Source organism: Lucilia cuprina, chromosome 6 (genome assembly GCF_022045245.1).
Source record: "Lucilia cuprina isolate Lc7/37 chromosome 6, ASM2204524v1, whole genome shotgun sequence".
Lineage (NCBI taxonomy): Eukaryota > Metazoa > Arthropoda > Insecta > Diptera > Calliphoridae > Lucilia > Lucilia cuprina.
Window position 1 is genome coordinate 12349669 of NC_060954.1, and position 23846 is coordinate 12373514.

The following is a 23846-nucleotide window of genomic DNA, read 5'->3' on the forward strand; positions in this document are numbered from 1 at the left end:
CGAGACGATAGAAAAGTCTATAGTCTCGACTATAGACTTTTCTATATTCTCGACTATAGACTATTCTATCGTCTCGACTATAGACTTTTCTATCGTCTCGACTATAGACTATTCCATAGACTTGTTAATTTCTTATATCTAAATATGTCTTTTAGAAAGTCAACTTTATTTCATATATCTATTTTTTTCAGTGTTGGCGTACGAAAAATGTCATATTGCATTAATTGTTTACCATCGGCTAGACTGCCAAGACTGAGGTCTTTAAAAATATTTAAGCATGTCAACATTTTTACCACTTTTTTGCTTTAAAATCATGTTCAAAAAAACAATTTACCAGTCATTATATACACCACATCAATGACAAAATTTATAATAGGTATGTATGTTGTTTTTGACATAAAAATTTTGTTAAAAATACCAAAGATAAATATTATACAAATAAAAATTAGATAAAATTTAGATAAGAATACATACCAATCATTTATATCAAGATGAAATGACAAAGTACAATCTAAAAAAAAAAATAAAAAAGAAAAACATATTAAATTAAATAAATATTTTGGGTTTTATTGAAATTTCAACAAAAATATATGATGAAAATAAGCATAAGAACTTAGTGTGCAATACATACTGGGTACACGTGACGTATGATTAATATTAATTAATAAAAACTGTAAATTTTTGACTTAATTAAGCATTATTGACTTAAGTGATAATAGAACATTTAAAAGAAATTTGTATTTAGACAGACAGATGTACAAACTGACAAATATACATATATACACACAACCACAAAGATAGATAGCATTTTATATCACCGGCTAAGTGTCCTCCAACCTTAGCATCATATAGATAGATGCTTCCTTTCGCATGTGAGGAAAAGCTTTAGTTGATATGAGTATAACACAAATGTATACACGGACTATAGCTATTCGATGGTAGCAAAGTACTCCATACATGTCATATTTGAAGGGCAAACACTGTCAATAGAAGAAGATGAAAACCTGCAGCACAAAAACAGAGTAGTTTTGATTCAATAGGACTCTTAAAACACCGAGGCATAACGCATAGAGGGGATACCCTTTTTAAAAGATATTAACTCTGAAAAGGTATGCATTCCGTGTTCTTTTGTTGATGTAGTAATGACTACTACTACTAACAGCCTTATTGGGAGTAAAGTTCTTTTGTATAGACTTAAGACGATTCAATAGTACAGACTACACACACAATCTTAATATGGCTTTTACACGATTCTATAGCATGAACGACTATAGCCTGAGTATAGAAAATTGTATGGCCTCTACTTAATACTACTAAACCATAGACTATTCTGCTGTCTCGACTATAGACAATCCTATAATCTCTGCTATAGACAGACTCGACTTTAGGCTATTCTTTAGACTAGACTATAAATTATTTTACATTGCGGACTTTAGACTAATTACAGTGTCGAAATAATCCCAAAGATGGACTATTCCATAGTCTTATCTACAGTCTCGACTATAGACAAATATTTAGTCATGACAATGGACTATTTTATTATATCGACTAAAGACTATTCCATAGTGTCCTCTAGGTCTCAATTATATACTATCCTATAGAGTCTATTATAGTCTATAGTCCAGACTGTAGACTAGTCTACAGTAACAACTTGCGACTTTACTATAGTCTGCTCCATAGACTATTCTATTGTCTCAACTATAGATTTGTATAGACTTGACCATAAACTATCCTAGAGATTCGTCTGTGGACGATTCTGTATTCTCTGCCAAAGACTACTTTATAGACTTTTCTTTAGACTATTCTATAGTCTTTCTTTTCTTTTGTATCTGTCTTCGCTTTTTAGGGTGTAAAATCTTATGCGCTCTGCTTGTTTCCACAGTTCAAAGAACCAGTATTTTTTAGCTGAGCGTTTCTGGGGGGATTATTACCCATATTAGTACGTGTAGCATTAACTGCCACCCCAGCCAAGCTCGAAACCGGAGTAGCATTGCAGTCATGGGAGTACGACGACGAGTAACTTGCTGGCGTACTACACTCTGCCGTCGGTACTGGGGTCACTACTCCCTACACCGTAAGATTGTTAACATTCCTACCTTACCGCCAGGAGTGTTATTTACAGACGCTGACCAGCCATAGCCGCTCATCATGACGCTTCTGAATTTGTCTATTGACTAAGGGGACAACGAAGATGTCACTCTTCTAACTACGCTCTCCTGAAGGTACCTCTTGTGGGGGATGCTTACATAATGGCGTCATCTGATCGCCATGTCGCAGAGTCGTCCTGTGATCTTTTTATGGCACGCTCTCGAACTCTGCCGCTAATAGTCGGGGACTGCTTATCTATCGCAGCTGAACTACATATTTACAAGTCGTTCAGCTATCCGCCACCCGCTGACAACGATAGAAGCCAGATCTATGGCCCTACACTCGGTACTACTCCATAGTCTGCACCATCGACTATTTCATTATTTCTACTAAAGACTATTCTATAGTCTAACTATAGACTATTACTGACTATATACTAATCTATAGCCTGGCTATACACTAATCTATAGTCAATAGAGACTGGAGACTATAGAATAGGCTATGGTCGGGACTATAGAACAGTCTATATTTTAGACTGCAAAATAACCTATAGACGAGACTATAGGATAGTCTATAGTCGAGACTATAGAACAGTCTAAAGTCGAGACTATAAAGTGGGCAATAGAATAGTCTATAGTCATGACTATAGGATAGTCATGACAATGGACTATTTTATTATATCGACTATTCCATAGTATATAGGTCTAAGTCTCAATTGTAGACTATACTTTAGATTCTAATATAGTCTATAATCCAGACTGTACACTAGTCTACAGTAACCACTTGCGACTATTCTATTGTCTGCACCATAGACTATTCCATAGTCTATGGTACGCCCTCCAACACTGCCGCTCATAGTGTGATTATCTATCGTAGCTGACCTACATATTTATAAGTGGTTCAGCTATCCGCCACCCGCTGACCACGATAGTAGCCAGAGTTATGGTCCCACTCTTGGTACTATTCTATAGTCTGCACCATCGACTATTTCATTATTTCTACTAAAGACTATTCTATAGTCTAACTATAGACCATAACTGACTATTTACTAGCCTGACTATAGACTAATCTATAGTCTATAGAGACTAGACAATAGTCTATGGTAGGGACTATAGAACAGTAAATATTTGAGACTGCAGAATAGCCTATAGACGAAACAATAGGATAGTCTATAGTCGAGACTATAGAGCAGTCTAACGTCGAGACTATAGAATGGACTATAGAACAGTCTATAGTCAAGACGATAGGATAGTCTGTAGTCGAGACTATAGGATAGTCTATAGTCAAGACTATAGGATAGTCTATAGTCGAGACTATTGGATAGTCTATAGTCGAGACTATTGGATAGTCTATCGTCGAGACTATAGGATAGTCTATAGTCGAGACTATAGGATAGTCTATAGTCGAGACTATAGGATAGTCTATAGTCGAGACTATAGGATAGTCTATAGTCGAGACTATAGGATAGTCTATAGTCGAGACTATAGGATAGTCTATAGTCGAGACTATAGGATAGTCTATAGTCGAGACTATAGGATAGTCTATAGTCGAGACTATTGAATAGTTTATGATCGACACTAAAGAATAGTCTATGGTCGAGACTATAGAATAGTCTATAGTCGAGACTATAGAACAGTCTATATTGGAGACTGTAGAATAGTCTATAGTCTGACTATACACTAATCTATAGTCAGGCTATATACTAGTCTATAGTCCATCTATATACTTTTTTCTTAATCTCTTGTCCTTAAATTATATACATAAGCGCTAGAGATATTTCAAGAAGAGGTTAATTACATCAAAGTATTAAAATATAACATTTGCATTATCATTTGTACTTAAATAACAAAATTAATCATTGACTAAAAATTTCCCTACAAAGGTTATTTATCTCTCAGCTCTTATCTGTAAATCTCTTTGTTTGAAATTAAATTTATTTATTTTAAATGTCAAGACCCTAATTAGACATCTTATCTTCCGGGCATTACACGTGAATATTCTGTAGTCACTCAGGAATCTTAAACTAAATAATAATCATATTACTCTGAGTCAACCTATTATTTATCACTGAATGACTGTACCTACTGCGAAATAAAGTTTCTAAAATTAAACATAAATCACTTTTAAAACAATATAAATCTCAGAGAAATTATTATAAAATCATTTCAATTTCATATCATAACTAATAAATAAATTTGGGTGAACATTTAATAAAAAAAAAAACTAAATATATTTTTTTATACTTGATAACGTTAAAAAGTGATAAAATATATTAGCAAACTAAAATGACATTTTATAAATTTATAGTGTTATGACTTATTAATAAAACTTTAAAAAACAAAGAAAATAGAAATGAAAATGTTTAAACTAAAAAAAACACAATTATAATTAATAATAGTTTATTTATTTAAAAAGAAAAACAACAAAAAAACACGTTAAAAATCCCCTCAAAAACCAATAGAGAATAACAAATCAATACAAATCACGCGAGACTCTGGCGATAACGAACGTGATATTCTCGATTGTTACGTTACACGTGCAATTATTATGTTGCCAAGAAAATGAGAGCGATAAAAGCTGTCAACAGAACATGCAATTTGAGATATCGTTTCTGTAGTAAATTATAATAATAATAATAAAAAACAACAACTTATATGTAAACAGCTAGTCACATTATTATCGTAGTTAATTTATTTTTAAATTATTTAAGCAGCACTAGGTATTTGAGATATCAGTAGAAAAACATTCCATTTTTTTTTGCTAAATTTGCAAAAAACTTAAACTAAAACAATTCTATTTAGAAAAGGGATCAAATTAATAAAACAAAATGAGTTAAACGATCAAACAATCAACGTAACACAACTTAAATTGAGTGATCTATTTGTATAAAGATTTTCAAAAATGTCATAAATTTGTCTTAAAAGTGTCTTAAATGTAGCAGCAATATTATTCTTTAGATTTATCTTTTTAGTTTGCTAAAACATATCTACAGCTGCTGCTGAATAGTCACAACGAAAACTAAATATTTTCATTTAGATTAGTTATTTTCAAATAGTCGTTAGGATGGGTTGGCTTTGTTTAAAGATTACACGGTTATTTCATTTGTTTTAAACTATTTTTACTTGATGAAAAAAATTTTGAAAAAATAATAATAATAAAGAAGTTTCGCTCATAAACTATTCCATATCGTAGTCCTTAGAGTCCTCCAGAATCTCATCTAAAAACTGTACTAAGAAAATAGTCTTTACTATAGACTATAATATAGTCTCAGATATGGAATGTACCAAATTCTTCGCTTAAGACTAAAATATGGAACTGTATATGATCCTGACTATCGCTAAGTTTTTTACTATAGGCTGCTTTATAGTCCCGACCATCAATGCTCTTAAGTAACGATTAGTAACGAATCTATAGTCTCGACTATAGACTGTTCTATAGTCTCGACTATAGACAGTTCTATAGTCTCGACTATAGACTGTTCTATAGTCTCGACTATAGACTGTTCTATAGTCGAGACTATAGACTGTTCTATATATAGTCTCGACTATAGACTGTTCTATATATAGTCTCGACTATAGAATGTTCTATAGTCTTGTCTATAGACTGTTCTATAGTCTTGTCTATAGACTGTTCTATAGTCTCGACTATAGACTGTTCTATAGTCTCGACTATAGAGTCAATAGTCTTGACTATAGACTGTTCAATAGTCTCGACTATAGACTGTTCTACAGTCTCGACTATAGACTGTTCTACAGTCTCGACTATAGACTGTTCTATAGTCTCGACTATAGACTGTTCTATAGTCTCGACTATAGACTGTTCTATAGTCTCGACTATAGACTGTTCTATAGTCTCGACTATAGACTGTTCTATAGTCTCGACTATAGACTGTTCTATAGTCTCGACTATAGACTGTTCTATAGTCTCGACTATAGACTGTTCTATAGTCTCGACTATAGACTGTTCTATAGTCTCGACTATAGACTGTTCTATAGTCTCGACTATAGACTGTTCTATAGTCTCGACTATAGAATATTCTATAGTCTCGACTATAGACTGTTCTATAGTCTTGTCTATAAACTGTTCTATAGTCTCGACTATAGACTGTTCTATAGTTTCGACTATAGAATGTTCTATAGTCTCGACTATAGAATGTTCTATAGTCTCGACTATAGAATGTTCTATAGTCTCGACTATAGAATGTTCTATAGTCTCGACTATAGAATGTTCTATAGTCTCGACTATAGACTGTTCTATAGTCTCGACTACAGACTATTCTATAGTCTCCACTATAGACTATTTTATAGTCTCGACTATAGACTATTCTATAGTCTCGACTATAGACTGTTCTATAATCTCGACTATAGACTGTTCTATAGTCTCGACTATAGACTGTTCTATAGTCTCGACTATAGACTGTTCTATAGTCTCGACTATAGACTTGACTATAGACTGTTCTATAGTCTTGACTATAGACTGTTCTATAGTCTCGACTATAGACTGTTCTATAGTCTTGACTATAGACTGTTCTATAGTCTCGACTACAGACTGTTCTATAGTCTCGACTATAGACTATTCTATAGTCTCGATTATAGACTATTCTATAGTCTCGACTATAGACTATTCTATAGTCTCGACTATAGACTATTCTATAGTCTCGACTATAGACTATTCTATAGTCTCGACTATAGACTATTCTATAGTCTCGACTATAGACTATTCTATAGTTTCGACTAAAGACTGTTCTATAGTCTCGACTATAGACTGTTCTATAGTCTCGACTATAGACTGTTCTGTAGTCTCGACTGTAGACTGTTCTATAGTCTCGACTATAGACTGTTCTATAGTCTCGACTATAGACTGTTCTATAATCTCGACTATAGACTGTTCTATAGTCTCGACTATAGACTGTTCTATAGTCTCGACTATAGACTGTTCTATAGTCTCGAATATAGACTATTCTATAGTCTCGTCTATAGACTATTCTATAGTCTCGACTATAGACTATTCTATAGTCTCGTCTATACACTATTCTATAGTCTCGACTAAAAAAACTATTCTATAGTATTTTCTATATTTTCGTTAATGGACTATTTAGTAGGCCAAGAACTTTTCTTAATTTTAGGCTATAACTTCAAAGTTGTCTAACTGTAGAGGCGTTTGCGTAAAAGAACAGTAGGGTGAAAATTGATCGTATACTTGATGACTATAAAATATACTACGATCTATAGCTTTAAGAAAATTTTAAAAGTAACAATTATATTTGTTCATGGTTATAAAATATAGGCAATAATAAACTATAGAAAAACAATTATAAATCATAGATTAAAAATATCTTTAATTTCAAGGGTTAAGCTTTATACAAATATATAATTATTTCTATATATAACTATACTTTCATTTATGATCTTGTACCCCTATAAACCTATTAAAGAAACTTCTATAAGACGTATCTTTTGAGAAACACATGACCAGGAAAAAAATTTATAACATAAACGTTTTTCGCTTTTGCTCTTTGATAATCACGTTCTTTAAAAATGATCTAAATATAGAGTATAGGCTAAAATTTAAAAAAAATATATTCCTGCATAAATTTTGTTCTTTAATTAGATTAAGTTAATGAGATATTAGAAAGCTGATTGTAATTATTTTCACAGCTTTATTTTATGGTTTAATGATGTTAAAAACAAGTTTAATAATTTTTTTTATTAAAAATAACAAAAAGAGATATGAATCGTTTTTGGGAAGGCGCTATATAAAAGAGAGAGAGAGAGAGAGAGACTGTTACTTTAAGCAGCTTAAAATAGAGATTAATTAGAAGATTATAGTCCACAAAATAGAGAGATTATAACAAATAGGTGAGTATTCTTTTCGGGAAAAACACATAATATTGACCCTCTAAATGCATTTCCCACCCCATAGGTTTAAACGAAACCCCCATTCTTTTGTAGCGCCCCTTCCATGTGAGTATAATTGAAATATTAATAGCAGCACTCGTTTAACACGATTTAGTCTCGTGTTCTTTGTATCTATTTTGCACACAAGAAAAAAGGCCAATAATTATAAAACATTTGACGTGAGTTTGCAAAAACAAATGATAAATGATTACTTTGTACAACAAGAATATGCCTTTATTAGACACAAACAACAACAACAGTAACAATTAACTGCAAAACTTTAGACATATTAAAAAAAACAACATTTTGATATTTGTCAACGGCTGCTATAAAAAATCACACCAATTTCACTTTATCATCTATTCAGTGTGTCTGACTTTTCTAGCTGGTTGACGTGATCCGATACTCTTACTAACATGGTTTCATTTCAACTACGCACAAGTCCATATGGGAATTATGGTATAATAAAATTTATTAAAATATTACCAACGAACAAGATAAAGGTATTTGAAAATAATAAAATAATGAAAATAATTAGGAAATTTAGAGAACTTGTAGGTTTATAGCAAATATATATAAAAACTATTATAATATTTAAAAAAGTTTAAAAATGGGTAAAAATTAGCTCATTGCACTTACACCTAGGACTTAGTTAAGCTTCTTAATTGGATAAAAAAGATCATATAAATACCGGCTATTTTGAAAAGAGAGTGTGATGTTGTTAGACCCAATATCCAGTTTTAAGATTTTCAGATATTATGCTAGTTCCAGCTTTGATTGTCTATAGTCTAGTCTATAGTCTAGTCTATAGTCCAGTCTAAAGTCTAGTCTATAGTCTAGTCTATAGTCTAGTCTATAGTCTATAGTCTAGTCTATAGTCTAGTCTATAGTCTAGTCTATAGTCTAGTCTATAGTCTAGTCTATAGTCTAGTCTATAGTCTAGTCTATAGTCTAGTCTATATTCTAGTCTATAGTCTAGTCTATAGTCTAGTCTATAGTCTAGTCTATAGTCTAGTCTATAGTCTAGTCTATAGTCTAGTCTATAGTCTAGTCTATAGTCTAGTCTATAGTCTAGTCTATAGTCTAGTCTATAGTCTAGTCTATAGTCTAGTCTATAGTCTAGTCTATAGTCTAGTCTATAGTCTAGTCTATAGTCTAGTCTATAGTCTAGTCTATAGTCTAGTCTATAGTCTAGTCTATAGTCTAGTCTATAGTCTAGTCTATAGTCTAGTCTATAGTCTAGTCTATAGTCTAGTCTATAGTCTAGTCTATAGTCTAGTCTATAGTCTAGTCTATAGTCTAGTCTATAGTCCAGTCTATAGTCTAGTCTATACTCTAGTCTATAGTCTAGTCTATACTCTAGTCTATAGTCTAGTCTATAGTCTAGTCTATAGTCTAGTCTATAGTCTAGTCTATAGTCTAGTCTATAGTCTAGTCTATAGTCTAGTCTATAGTCTAGTCTATAGTCTAGTCTATAGTCTAGTCTATAGTCTAGTCTATAGTCTAGTCTATAGTCTAGTCTATAGTCTAGTCTATAGTCTAGTCTATAGTCTAGTCAATAGTCTAGTCTATAGTCTAGTCTATAGTCTAGTCTATAGTCTAGTCTATAGTCTAGTCTATAGTCTAGTCTATAGTCTAGTCTATAGTCTAGTCTATAGTCTAGTCTATAGTCTAGTCTATAGTCTAGTCTATAGTCTAGTCTATAGTCTAGTCTATAGTCTAGTCTATAGTCTAGTCTATAGTCTAGTCTATAGTCTAGTCTATAGTCTAGTCTATAGTCTAGTCTATAGTCTAGTCTATAGTCTAGTCTATAGTCTAGTCTACAGTCTAGTATATAGTCTAGTCTATAGTCTAGTCTATAGTCTAGTCTATAGTCTAGTCTATAGTCTAGTCTATAGTCTAGTCTATAGTCTAGTCTATAGTCTAGTCTATAGTCTAGTCTATAGTCTAGTCTATAGTCTAGTCTATAGTCTAGTCTATAGTCTAGTCTATAGTCTAGTCTATAGTCTAGTCTATAGTCTAGTCTATAGTCTAGTCTACAGTCTAGTATATAGTCTAGTCTATAGTCTAGTCTATAGTCTAGTCTATAGTCTAGTCTATAGTCTAGTCTATAGTCAAGTCTATAGTCTAGTCTATAGTCTAGTCTATAGTCTAGTCTATAGTCTAGTCTATAGTCTAGTCTATAGTCTAGTCTATAGTCTAGTCTATAGTCTAGTCTATAGTCTACTCTATAGTCTACTCTATAGTCTAGTCTATAGTCTAGTCTGTAGTCTATAGTCTATAGTCTTGTCTATAGTCTAGTCTATAATCTTGTCTTTAGTCTAGTCTATAGCCTAGTCTATAGTCTAGTCTATAGTCTAGTCTATAGTCTAGTCTATAGTCTAGTCTATAGTCTAGTCTATAGTCTAGTCTATAGTCTAGTCTATAGTCTAGTCTATAGTCTAGTCTATAGTCTAGTCTATACTATAGTCTCGACTATAGACTGTTCTATAATCTCGACTATAGACTGTTCTATAGTCTCGACTATAGACTGTTCTATAGTCTCGACTATAGACTGTTCTATAGTCTCGAATATAGACTATTCTATAGTCTCGTCTATAGACTATTCTATAGTCTCGACTATAGACTATTCTATAGTCTCGTCTATACACTATTCTATAGTCTCGACTAAAAAAACTATTCTATAGTATTTTCTATATTTTCGTTAATGGACTATTTAGTAGGCCAAGAACTTTTCTTAATTTTAGGCTATAACTTCAAAGTTGTCTAACTGTAGAGGCGTTTGCGTAAAAGAACAGTAGGGTGAAAATTGATCGTATACTTGATGACTATAAAATATACTACGATCTATAGCTTTAAGAAAATTTTAAAAGTAACAATTATATTTGTTCATGGTTATAAAATATAGGCAATAATAAACTATAGAAAAACAATTATAAATCATAGATTAAAAATATCTTTAATTTCAAGGGTTAAGCTTTATACAAATATATAATTATTTCTATATATAACTATACTTTCATTTATGATCTTGTACCCCTATAAACCTATTAAAGAAACTTCTATAAGACGTATCTTTTGAGAAACACATGACCAGGAAAAAAATTTATAACATAAACGTTTTTCGCTTTTGCTCTTTGATAATCACGTTCTTTAAAAATGATCTAAATATAGAGTATAGGCTAAAATTTAAAAAAAATATATTCCTGCATAAATTTTGTTCTTTAATTAGATTAAGTTAATGAGATATTAGAAAGCTGATTGTAATTATTTTCACAGCTTTATTTTATGGTTTAATGATGTTAAAAACAAGTTTAATAATTTTTTTATTAAAAATAACAAAAAGAGATATGAATCGTTTTTGGGAAGGCGCTATATAAAAGAGAGAGAGAGAGAGAGAGACTGTTACTTTAAGCAGCTTAAAATAGAGATTAATTAGAAGATTATAGTCCACAAAATAGAGAGATTATAACAAATAGGTGAGTATTCTTTTCGGGAAAAACACATAATATTGACCCTCTAAATGCATTTCCCACCCCATAGGTTTAAACGAAACCCCCATTCTTTTGTAGCGCCCCTTCCATGTGAGTATAATTGAAATATTAATAGCAGCACTCGTTTAACACGATTTAGTCTCGTGTTCTTTGTATCTATTTTGCACACAAGAAAAAAGGCCAATAATTATAAAACATTTGACGTGAGTTTGCAAAAACAAATGATAAATGATTACTTTGTACAACAAGAATATGCCTTTATTAGACACAAACAACAACAACAGTAACAATTAACTGCAAAACTTTAGACATATTAAAAAAAACAACATTTTGATATTTGTCAACGGCTGCTATAAAAAATCACACCAATTTCACTTTATCATCTATTCAGTGTGTCTGACTTTTCTAGCTGGTTGACGTGATCCGATACTCTTACTAACATGGTTTCATTTCAACTACGCACAAGTCCATATGGGAATTATGGTATAATAAAATTTATTAAAATATTACCAACGAACAAGATAAAGGTATTTGAAAATAATAAAATAATGAAAATAATTAGGAAATTTAGAGAACTTGTAGGTTTATAGCAAATATATATAAAAACTATTATAATATTTAAAAAAGTTTAAAAATGGGTAAAAATTAGCTCATTGCACTTACACCTAGGACTTAGTTAAGCTTCTTAATTGGATAAAAAAGATCATATAAATACCGGCTATTTTGAAAAGAGAGTGTGATGTTGTTAGACCCAATATCCAGTTTTAAGATTTTCAGATATTATGCTAGTTCCAGCTTTGATTGTCTATAGTCTAGTCTATAGTCTAGTCTATAGTCCAGTCTAAAGTCTAGTCTATAGTCTAGTCTATAGTCTAGTCTATAGTCTATAGTCTAGTCTATAGTCTAGTCTATAGTCTAGTCTATAGTCTAGTCTATAGTCTAGTCTATAGTCTAGTCTATAGTCTAGTCTATAGTCTAGTCTATAGTCTAGTCTATAGTCTAGTCTATAGTCTAGTTTATAGTCTATTCTATAGTCTAGTCTATAGTATAGTCTTACAAAATTTTCCACAAATAGAAAATTTCGAGCAAGTTTTTCTACATATTTTAAATCAGTGTACACTGTTTTAACTCAAATTAAATTTTATTAATAAGAAAATTTTATTTCATAAGCTTTTATTTTAACAATGTCTCTTGCCTCGCGTTCTCGTTACCGACCCAATGTGCGTCTGGGTAATTGGTTCGAAGACATTTGTTTAGAACAAGATAAAATTCGTGTATTCAAAGATCTTCGCGATCGTGGTGAACTTTTAGTAGAAAAAACACGTCGTCTCTTCGATAACTTTCATAAGGAAATCGTACTCGAAGCACCCAAAGAGAATGTACGTTTTGGAGCGGTAGTACAGCTTATGCCTTACAATATGCAAATCTGTGAATATAACAATTCAGATGTTCATCCCGCCCTTTCGGTAGTGATAAATGAACGTGTGGTTAGACGTAGTCAAAAGATCAATGATGAGTGTGAATTGACAATAGCGCCTTCGATAAAACCTTGTGTACGCAATTCATTTCGTATAGTTAGTAGCGATGATAAGGATCGTACCAATGAGCTGTTGAAATATGGTCAACATTTTCGTTTGGAATGTGTTGAATCTTCGGCAGATCCTTTGCTATTGTATAGTGCTCAAAAATCGGCAGATTTAAATTCAATGATTTCGACTACATTTAGTTCGAGAAAATATGGAGAGTTAAATTTAAAATTGGGCTTGTGTTTGAAGAGGGTGAGTGAAAAAAATAGATTTATTTTTTTATTCATATCGTACTTATAGTAATGTTTCTTTTTTTCTAGAACTGTGGCCCTGGCAAATTAATACCTTCTGCCTATACAAATTGGTTTTGTCAACATATCGATCCTACACAACGTTTTGAGACTGATGGTACTACTTTGCCGGTAATATAAAAGATTGTATTTGTCCTCATTCTATTCTAATTCTAATTGTAATATAATATTTTTTTATGTGGTTATAAAGAGCAACAAACCTTTGGTTATAACCCATGCAGCAACAAATCGTAATTTGGCAGCCGAGAATGTTGTAATTCAAACTTTATTTGGAACGGTAAGTTAAACTTTCTTGCATCATTTAGACAAGATTATATTCCAGGCTATAGACTAGACTATAGTCCAGACTATAGACCAATCTATAGTCCAAACTATAGACTAAACTATAATCCAGGCTATAGACTAGACTATAGTCTTGGCTATAGACTAGACTATAGGCCAGACTGTGGACTAGTCTATTGCCCAGACTATAGATTAGACTATAGTCCAGACTATAGACTAGACTATACACTAGACTATAGTCAAGACTATAGACTAGACTACAGACTAAACTATAGTCTAGACTATAGACTAGACTACAGGCTAGACTATAGTCCAGACTATAGACTAGACTACACTATAGACTAGACTATAGTCCAGACTATAGATAAGACTATAGACTAGACTATAGTCTAGACTATAGACTAGACTATAGTCCAGACTATATACTAGACTATAGTACAGACTATAGACTAGACTATAGTCCAGACTATAGACTAGACTATAGTCAAGACTATATTCCAGACTACAGACTAGACTATAGTCAAGACTATAGTACAGACTATAGACTAGACTATAGTCAAGACTATAGTCCAGACTATAGACTAGACTATAGTCAAGACTATAGTCCAGACTATAGACTAGACTATAGTCAAGACTATAGTCCAGACTATAGACAAGACTATAGTCAAGACTATAGTCCAGACTATAGACTAGACTATAGTCAAGACTATAGTCAAGACTATAGACTAGACGATAGTCAAGACTATATACTAGACTATAGTCCAGTCTATAGACTAGACTATAGTCCAGACTATAGACTTGACTATAGTCAAGACTATAGACTAGACTACAGTCAAGACTATAGACTAGACTATAGACAAGACTATAGACTAGACTATAGTCAAGACTATAGACTAGACTATAGTCCAGTCTATAGACTAGGCTAAAGTCCACATTATAGACTAGACTATAGTACACACTATAAACAAAAGTCAAGACTGTACACTGGACTATAGTCCAGACTTTAGACTGGACTGTAATCCAGACTGTAGACCAGACTGTACTATAGACTATAGTATTGTACAGACTATAGATTAGACTTATATAGATTATAGGCTAGACTATATTCCAGATTATATACTAGACTATATTCCAGATTATAGACTAGACTATAGTCCAGACTATAGACTAGACAATAGTCCAGACTATTGGCTAGACTATATCCCAGACCATTGTCTAGACTACAGTAAATCCTATAGACTAGACTATAGTCCACACTATAGGCTAAACTATAGTCCAGACTATACTCTAGTCTATGCTATCGACCAGACTATAGACTAGACTATAGTCCAGACCATTGAATAGACTACAGTCCAGACTATAGACTAGGCTTTATACTACTACATAGATTCGTCTATTGTTCAGACTGGAGACTCGACTATATTCCAGACTTATTACCTCGACTATGGTCTAGATTATATACTTGGTTTAAGACCAAGGACTCGACTATAGTTCGAACTTTAGACTAGAGACTGGATCAATACCTTAAACTATAAACTAGACTATATTACAAACTATAGACTGTACTCTACTGAACTCTAATCCAGACTAAACTCTTGATTCTAGTCCACACAATAGAATATAATCCAGACTATAGACGTAACGACAGGTCAAACTGTCGATAAAACTATAGTCCTTATTCTAGACTCAGCTATATAATGTAAACTATAGTGTTATAATCTACTATAATCCAAGCCATACTAATGTATATTAGACTAGACTATTGGATTGTAGTCCAGACTGTAGACTAGATTACCACTTCAGACTATAGGCTAAACAGTGTTCACCTCTTAATTCTTCGTCACTTCTCTTACAGGAATTCTTGGTTTCGGTGCAAAATTATAAAACTATTTACAAACGTGAAAACTGGAAAAATATTTGGATGATTAGCAATGGACATCAATTCAAGTAAAAATTTTAGTTTTCTTATAATATATTCTTAATATTTTTAGTTGTTTTTATTCACGCCAAATAAATTATTTAAAATAAAGTGAAGTGGTTTTTAAAACAGCTTAAACTTAACACGCAGCATGAGGAAATGTTAGAAATTCATTATTTTGCAATTTTTCTAGAATGTTTCAAACCATTTTGGTGGTTTAGTGATAAGAAAGAAATACGAAAAACTAATAGGTGTATTTAGTAACCATGAAAATCGGGTCAAGAAAATCATTAACATTAGAATTTTAACAATGAAATTAAGGCGCCCCATAGAGTTCAATAGAACTTTAATAGTTTAGAACATAAAATCACATCGAAATATTTTGGTATAAAAGACAATTGTTTCAAAACATAAAATCAGTTCAAACTCGAACAGTTTTCATAGCAACTAAAACAAAATTAGCAAAGTGTTCTTAAACTTTAAAAATGAAAAGCAATATGTTGTTGTTTGTAATATTATCGGTTGTTTTGGGTCAAATATCCTGTGCTAGTCGTATTATTGGTGGACAATTTGCTACCCCTGGTCAATTTCCCTATCAAGTGTCCCTACAACTGAAGGGACGTCATCATTGTGGTGGTTCTATTATATCGGAAACTTTTATAGTCACAGCTGCTCACTGCACCATTGGCCAGAGTCCTTCACAAATGAAAGTGATTGTTGGAACCACCGATTTGTTGGCTGGCAATGGCCAAGTGGCAAATATCGCTCAATTCATCATACATCCTCAGTATAATCCTCAGAGTCAGGATTTCGATATGTCGCTTATTAAACTCAGCCAACCGTTGAAATTGGGTTCCTCAACTGTGGACAAAATTGAAATGGCTGGTGCTGATTCGAACTTTGCTGCTGATACATTGGCCACCATTAGCGGTTTCGGTGCCATCAATGGCAATCTTCAGCTTCCTAACAAATTGAAATTCGCCAATGTTCAATTGTGGAGTCGTGACTTCTGCAATCCCCAAAACATTCCCGGTGTTACCGATCGTATGATTTGTGCTGGCCATCCTAGCGGACAAGTTAGCTCCTGCCAAGGTGACAGTGGTGGCCCCTTGACTGTTGAAAATAAATTATTCGGTGTTGTTTCGTGGGGTTTCGGTTGTGGTGCCCAAGGCAAACCTGCCATGTACACTTATGTCGGTGCTTTACGTTCTTGGATCAAGCAAAATTCCGGAGTTTAATTGATAATAATTACTAGATGATGTGGAATATGATATGGATTTGGAAACAATTTGGAAAATTTTACTTAAGGAATAATAATTTAGCAACGATTTTGTAAACTTTTTTATATATAAATAAAATTTGAAAGCACAACTTTATGTACATATGCATTTCCTTTAGGGTTCTATCACAGGGTCTACAGAGGCGTTATGAGAAAAAAAGTATTTCTCTCTCTGTCGCACAAAACGATTTCAATGATTTTGTTTTGCTGTATTTTATATATCTCTTCTAACCAAACAATTTCAAAATTAAACAAAAGTCGATTTTAGACTTTTCAAATGTCAAAAATGACATCTCTCTCTATACTTTGTGGCTCTATAAAGACAACAATCAATTTTTTTCCAAAAAAAATCGAAGTCGACTATTTTGTTTGAAAAAAAAAAATTGAAACTATATTTCAGAAAAAGGTCAATAAATCGAATTTGTAAACAAAATTCGGAAAAAGTTGGAATGAATGAATTTTTATATTTAGATTGAAATAACAATAAAATTTTTCTGGCAACGCCGACAATATTGTAGATTTTACAGTTTGAGAAGCTTTACGAAAATCAAAAGGTGTGAAACTTTGCTAAACTATTGTTAAAGACAAAAACCTTAAAACATTCACAATAGTTGTATCTCTATAAATTTTATTGTTTATTGTGTTGCTAGAGAATGTTTTACTATTGTTCTCAATCCTGAGTTTAAACTCCTAAGTCCCCAAACAATCACAATTATAAAATAATAATCACAATAGTTTTCCTATAATAAACTGACACATACGTCCGACGAAAGCATAGACTATCAACTGTCACGACTATAAACTATTCTAAATTAATGACTGTTTTATAGTCAAGAACGGACTGCTATATCGTTAAAGCTATTGACTGCTCTATACTCAAGTCTGTTGACTCTTCTAAAGTCAAGACAATAAATTTTTATATAGTCAAGACAATAGACTGTTCTGTAGTCCAGACTATAGAATGTTCTATAGTCAAGACTATAGAGTGTTGTATAGTCAAGACTATAGAGTGTTGTATAGTCAAGACTATAAGCTGTTTTATAGTCAAGACTATAGACTGTTATATAGTCAAGACTATAGACTGTTCTATAGTCAAGACTATAGACAGTTCTACAGTCAAGACTATAGACTGTTATATAGTCAAGACTATAGACTGTTCTATAGTCACGACTATAGAATGTTCTAAAGTCAAGACTATAGACTATTCTATAGTCAAGGCTGTAGACTGTTCTATACACAATACTATAGATTGTCTTATAGCCAAGACTATATACTGGCCTTTAGTCTTGACTATAGACTATTGTATAATTAGGACAATAAAGTATTCTATAGTCAATGCTATAGAAAACTATATATTCTTCTACAATGAACACTATTGATTGATCAATAGTCAAGTCAATAGACTGTTTTAATGTTGAGACTATAGACTATTCTAATGTCAATACTATAAGACTGTGCTAATGTCAAGACTATAGACTGTTCTATAGTGCAGACTGTAGATTGATCTATAGCCAAGACTATAGACTGTTCTATAGTCATGACTATAGATAGTTCTATAGTCGAGGCTATGGATTGTTCTAAAGCCAAGACTATATATTGTTCTATATAAAAGACTATAGACTGTTCTATATAAAAGACTATAGACTGTTCTATAGTCTAGACTATAGACTGTTCTATAGACAAAACTATATATAGAAAGTTCTATAGTTGTAGACAATAGTTGTACTATAGCAGACTATAGAAAATTCTATAGTTGTTCTGTAGTTAAGACTATAGACTGTTTTATAGTGAAGACTGCTCTATAGTCAAGAATATAGACTGTTCTATAGTCAAGACTATAGACTGTTCTATACTCAAGACTATAGAATGTTCTATAGTCAAGACTACAGACTGTTTTATAGTCAAGACTACAGACTGTTCTATAGTCAAGACTACAAACTGTTCTATAGTCAAGACTATAGACTGTTCTATAGTCAAGACTATAGAATGTTCTATAGTCAAGACTATAGACTGTTCTAAAGTCAAGACTATGGATTGTTCTAGAGCCAAATCTATAGAATGTGCTAGAGCCAAGTCTATAGACTGTTCTGTTCAAGACTATAGACTGGTCTATAGTCATGACTATAGATAGTTCTGTAGTCAAGACTATAGACTGTTCTATAGTCAAGACTATAGACTGTTCTATAGTCAAGACTATAGACTGTTCTATAGTCAAGTTCTATAGTCAAGACTATAGGCTGTTCTATAGTCAAGACTATAGACTGTTCTATAGTCAAGACTATAGACTGTTCTATAGTCAAGACTATAGACTGTTCTATAGTCAAGACTATAGACTGTTCTATAGTCAAGACTATAGAGTGGTCTATAGTCAATACTATAGACTGTGCTATAGTCAAGACTATAGACTGTTCTATAGTCAAGACTATAGACTGGTCTATAGTCAAGACTATAGACTGGTCTATAGTCAAGACTATAGACTGGTCTATAGTCTAGGCTATAGACTGGTCTATAGTAAAGACTATAGACTGGTCTATGGTCAAGACTATAGACTGTTCTATAGTCAAGACTATAGACTGTTCTATAGTCAAGACTATAGACTGTTCTATAGTCAAGACTACAGACTGTTCTATAGTCAAGACTACAGACTGTTCTATAGTCAAGACTATAGACTGGTCTATAGGCAATATTATAGACTGGTCAAGACTATAGAACGTTGTGCATTCAAGACTAAAAACTGTTAAATAGTTAAATTTATAGACTTTTCTGTAATTAAGAAATTACACTGCTCTATAGTAAAGTATATGCACTATTCTGTGGTATGGATTGTTCATTAGGACGACTTTTTAATATAATAAATGGGAAAAAGTAAATTTTTATAAAGAAACAAAAACAAATTTCTCTAATACAGATGTATATTTCAAATCACTTACCTTTTTCTTTTGTTATTCAAACAACGATATTCTCCTGTTTGTATTTCTTTGCATTAAAAACAATATTTCTTTTTTGAAACACATACATGTTTACCTACATACATTCATTCCCTCCAACTTTATTTTTTTAACTTCTTTTTTTATTATTTTTTACACTTTTTCTCCTCAGACATTTTTTCATACAAATTTATTTTCTTTCCAAACTCTCCCACTTCCCCTCTTTTGATTAATGCTTTCTCATCGCTTAACAAAACGAATGGCCCGACAAAAGAAAACCACCGACCGGCGCTCGACCTAACAAAATTTGCATTGAATTTTTCACACATATTAAAACACTTTTTAAACTAATAATTTAATACTTCTTTGTATAAACACTTTACTATAACGGTATTTATAAACAATTTTCAACAAAAATATTAAAATATAAACAATTAATTACAGCTTTAGATTAATTTAAACACGACAATTAGCACTAAACAACCGAACACTTTAGATATTTTTAGAAAACTAAAGAAAAATACAAATAATTAAAGCAACAAATGGTAATAGAACTTGTCATTGTTGTTGTGTTTGTTTGTTTGTTCTCTACTAAAAGAGCAAAAACATAAAAACAGCAATAACAACAACTGCAACAAGTGTTGCAGTTTTGTTCCATATTTGTTATTGTTCCATTTCATTAGTTTTCTTAATATTTTTAAAGTGTTTGGTCGTTTAACATTATTAGTCCTGTTTATATTAAAATAAAAAATTAATTAATTGTTTATAATAAAATATTGTTGTTGTTTAATATTGAACTAATGTTAATTTATGTTGGTGTAAGAAAATATTTATGAAAAATTTGTGAAAAAAGTGCTAAAAAGTGTTAAAAGTGTTTGTTAAAGTTAATTGTTAGAAGATTGTCGTTGTTTCTTGGTTTCCAGGGCCATTCGTAAGCAGCCGTAACGGCAAGAGTGTGTGCAGCAGTAGGAGCGCAAGAGGGTGTATATGTATGTTAGTGCAGCATAAATAAATACATATGTTATTGTTGCTGTTATTAAAATAATACATTTATTTAAATATGAAATTGTATGTAGATAAAATGTGAGCAAAAAGCAATTGTAATTCTGACGCGAAATAAGGAGACAACTACAGCAACAACAAAAATAAAGGTACGTATCAATCATGGAAAATTTTAATATTTTTTATAAAAAATAGTAATAACTATAGTTGAGACTATAGACTATTCTATTGTCGAGACTATGGAATATTCTTAAGACTATAGACTATTCTATAGTCAAGACTATAGACTATTCTATAGTCAAGACTATAGACTATTCTATAGTCAAGACTATAGACTATTCTATAGTCAAGACTATGGACTATTCTTTAGTCAAGACTATAGACTATTCTATAATCAAGACTATAGACTATTCTATAGTCAAGACTATAGACTATTATATAGTCAAGACTATGGACTATTCTTTAGTCAAGACTATAGACTTTTCTATAGTCAAGACTATAGACTGTTCTATAGTCAATACTATAGACTATTCTATAGTCAAGACTATAGACTATTCTATAGTCAAGACTATAGACTATTCTATAGTCAAGACTATAGACTATTCTATAGTCAAGACTATAGACTGTTCTATAGTCAAGATTATAGACTATTGTATAGTCAAGACTATAGACTATTCTATAGTCAAGAGTGTATACTATTCTATAGTCAAGACTATAGACCATTCTATACTCAAGACTATAGAATATTCTATAGTCATGACCATAGACTATTCTATAGTCAAAACTATAGACTATTCTATAGTCAAGACTATAGACTATTCTATAGTCAAGACTATATACGATTCTATAGTCAAGACTATAGACTATTCTATAGTCAAGACTGTATACGATTCTATAGTCAAGACTATAGACTATTCTATAGTCAAGACTATAGACTATTCTATAGTCAAGACTATAGACTATTCTATAGTCAAGACTATAGACTATTCTATAGTCAAGACTATAGATTATTCTATAGTCAAGACTATAGATTATTCTATAGTCAAGACTATAGACTATTCTATAGTCAAGACTATAGACTATTCTATAGTCAAGACTATAGACTATTCAATAGTCAAGACTATAGATTATTCTATAGTCAAGACTATAGACCATTCTATAGTCAAGACTATAGACTATTCTATAGTCAAGACTATGGACCATTCTATAGTCAAGGCTATAGACTATTCTATAGTCAAGACTATAGACTATCCTATAGTCAAGACTATAGACTTTTCTATAGTCAAGATTATAGACTATTCTATAGTCAAGACTATAGACTATCCTATAGTCAAGACTATAGACATTTCTATAGTCAAGATTATAGACTATTCTATAGGCAGGACTATAGACTTTTCTATAGTCAAGACTATAGACTATTCTATAGTCAAGACTAAAGACTAGTCTATAGGCAGGACTATAGACTATTCTATAGTCAAGACTATAGACTATTCTATAGTCAAGAATATAGACTATTCTATAGTCAAGACTATAGACTATTCTATATTCAACAATAAAGACTATTCTATATTCAACACTATAGACTATTCTATAGTCAAGTCTATAGACTGTTCTATAGTCAAGACTATATACAATTCTATAGTCAAGACTATGGACTATTCTATACTCAAGACTATAGAATATTCTATAGTCAAGATTATAGACTATTCTATAGTCAAGACTATAGAACAGTCAACACAGTAGTTTACAGCACTGACTATAGTTTTTTTTACAGTAAGGATTATAAATTATTTTGTAAATATGACTACAGACTTTGCTATAATTATGACTACAAAATATTTTATATCAAGTCTATAGAACTACTAATTTTGTAGTAATGCTTGAGTCTATAGTTTATACAAAATAGTGGTTAATAATTAATTAATTATAGACTAATCTATGGTAAATTTGTGTTGTCTGGTTATTTCTACATTATCATATTTTTATTTGACAAACATTTAGTTTAATTTATATACTATAGCTGTTAAATATTTTAAACATTCATCATATTAAAATCCAACGTTGCCGCCAGCTTTTTTTGCGACAATTTTCCATTAAAATATAGTCACGATTTGGACTGACTGCCAAGCATTGTTTGGTATTGTTGTTGGAAATCTGATTTGTGGAGTTATTTAAGAACCATTGCTGTAATGTCATAAAAATATTGATTGATATAGTTATTAGCTTTCACGTAACTAGTTCCGACTATAGGTTTTAGTCATGTGTATTTAATTACCTTAGTATTTATACTTATTGCATTTTCTCCTCTATCATCGTCACAATAGGTTAAAATGGGATTAGTTTCATTTGCTGTTAAACATGTCTCATCTTTACGAATTTCTCCTATATCAGTAAACATCCAAAACTAAGGGGGGATAATAGATAATTAAGAATTTTATAACATTTTTGTAAGCATAAAGATGTTGTCATTAATGCCTATATTATATTTTCGTTTAAATATTAAATGAAATTGGTTGAATATATTACGTGGACCTCATACACATAATAAAATCTGGAAAGTGACTATGAATGTCGGAAGTCAACAGGATACAACAAAAATCTTCTTGAAGATTTTGATTTTTATTTATTTACTTAGTTATGAAAATTACCTGTTTTCCACCTTTATTATTACATTGTTTAATATCTACATTTCCAACATCATCCTTAGCTTGGAGACACATATTCGTTTCCTGAAGACTAATCTGTAAATGAAAACAAAAAGAGTTAAAATGAAGTTAGAGCAGAATTGCAAAAGAGTTTGATTACAATAAAGCGGAATAGTAAAAAGAAAAGGTTCAGTTCAGTTTTGGTTTAGTTATAATTCAGTTATAGTTCATTCCTAGTTTACTTCTAGTTCACCACTAATTCAGTTCCATTTCATTTCTAGTTTAATTCTAGTTCAGTTCTAGTTTAGTTCTAGTTCAGTTCTAGTTTAGTTCTAGTTCAGTTCCAGTTCAGTTCTAGTTTAGTTCTACTTCAGTTCTAGTTCAGTTCTAGTTCAGTTCTAGTTCAGTTCTAGTTTAGTTCTAGTTCAGTTCTAGTTTAGTTCTACTTCAGTTCTAGTTCAGTTCTAGTTCAGTTCT

General features: G+C 31.5%; 3 protein-coding genes across 3 annotated transcripts in view; 2 read left to right on the plus strand and 1 right to left on the minus strand.

Annotated features, from left to right (window-relative positions):
- The first annotated feature begins 12612 nt into the window (after positions 1-12612).
- Positions 12613-15627, plus strand: LOC111688517 (cilia- and flagella-associated protein 161). Its single transcript, XM_023451035.2, has 4 exons — positions 12613-13257; positions 13326-13427; positions 13507-13593; positions 15454-15627. Exons 1-4 carry the CDS (start codon positions 12664-12666, stop codon positions 15547-15549), a joined length of 879 nt encoding a protein of 292 aa, XP_023306803.2. The 5' UTR covers positions 12613-12663; the 3' UTR covers positions 15550-15627.
- Positions 15628-15957: 330 nt separating this feature from the next.
- On the plus strand, positions 15958-16831 carry LOC111688518 (trypsin-1). Its single transcript, XM_023451037.2, has one exon. The coding sequence runs from the start codon at positions 16002-16004 to the stop codon at positions 16752-16754; it is 753 nt and encodes a 250-aa protein (XP_023306805.2). The 5' UTR covers positions 15958-16001; the 3' UTR covers positions 16755-16831.
- Positions 16832-22767: 5936 nt separating this feature from the next.
- Positions 22768-23846, minus strand: part of LOC124420494 (putative polypeptide N-acetylgalactosaminyltransferase 9) — a 2388-nt gene continuing 1309 nt past the window's right edge. The window contains exons 2-4 of the mRNA XM_046953427.1: positions 23373-23465; positions 23000-23128; positions 22768-22908 (exon numbers count right to left, since the gene is read on the minus strand). Coding sequence (XP_046809383.1) covers positions 22768-22908; positions 23000-23128; positions 23373-23465 — 363 coding nt within the window. The remainder of the gene's footprint in view (positions 22909-22999; positions 23129-23372; positions 23466-23846) is intronic.

Bases quoted from the DNA above. Each gene is read 5' to 3' on its own strand.
- LOC111688517 (XM_023451035.2), top strand. From the start codon at position 12,664: ATGTCTCTTGCCTCGCGTTCTCGTTACCGACCCAATGTGCGTCTGGGT. The intron at 13,428-13,506 runs GTAATATAAAAG...GTGGTTATAAAG, and splicing joins CTGATGGTACTACTTTGCCG to AGCAACAAACCTTTGGTTAT. The intron at 13,594-15,453 runs GTAAGTTAAACT...CTTCTCTTACAG, and splicing joins TTCAAACTTTATTTGGAACG to GAATTCTTGGTTTCGGTGCA.
- LOC111688518 (XM_023451037.2), top strand. From the start codon at position 16,002: ATGAAAAGCAATATGTTGTTGTTTGTAATATTATCGGTTGTTTTGGGT.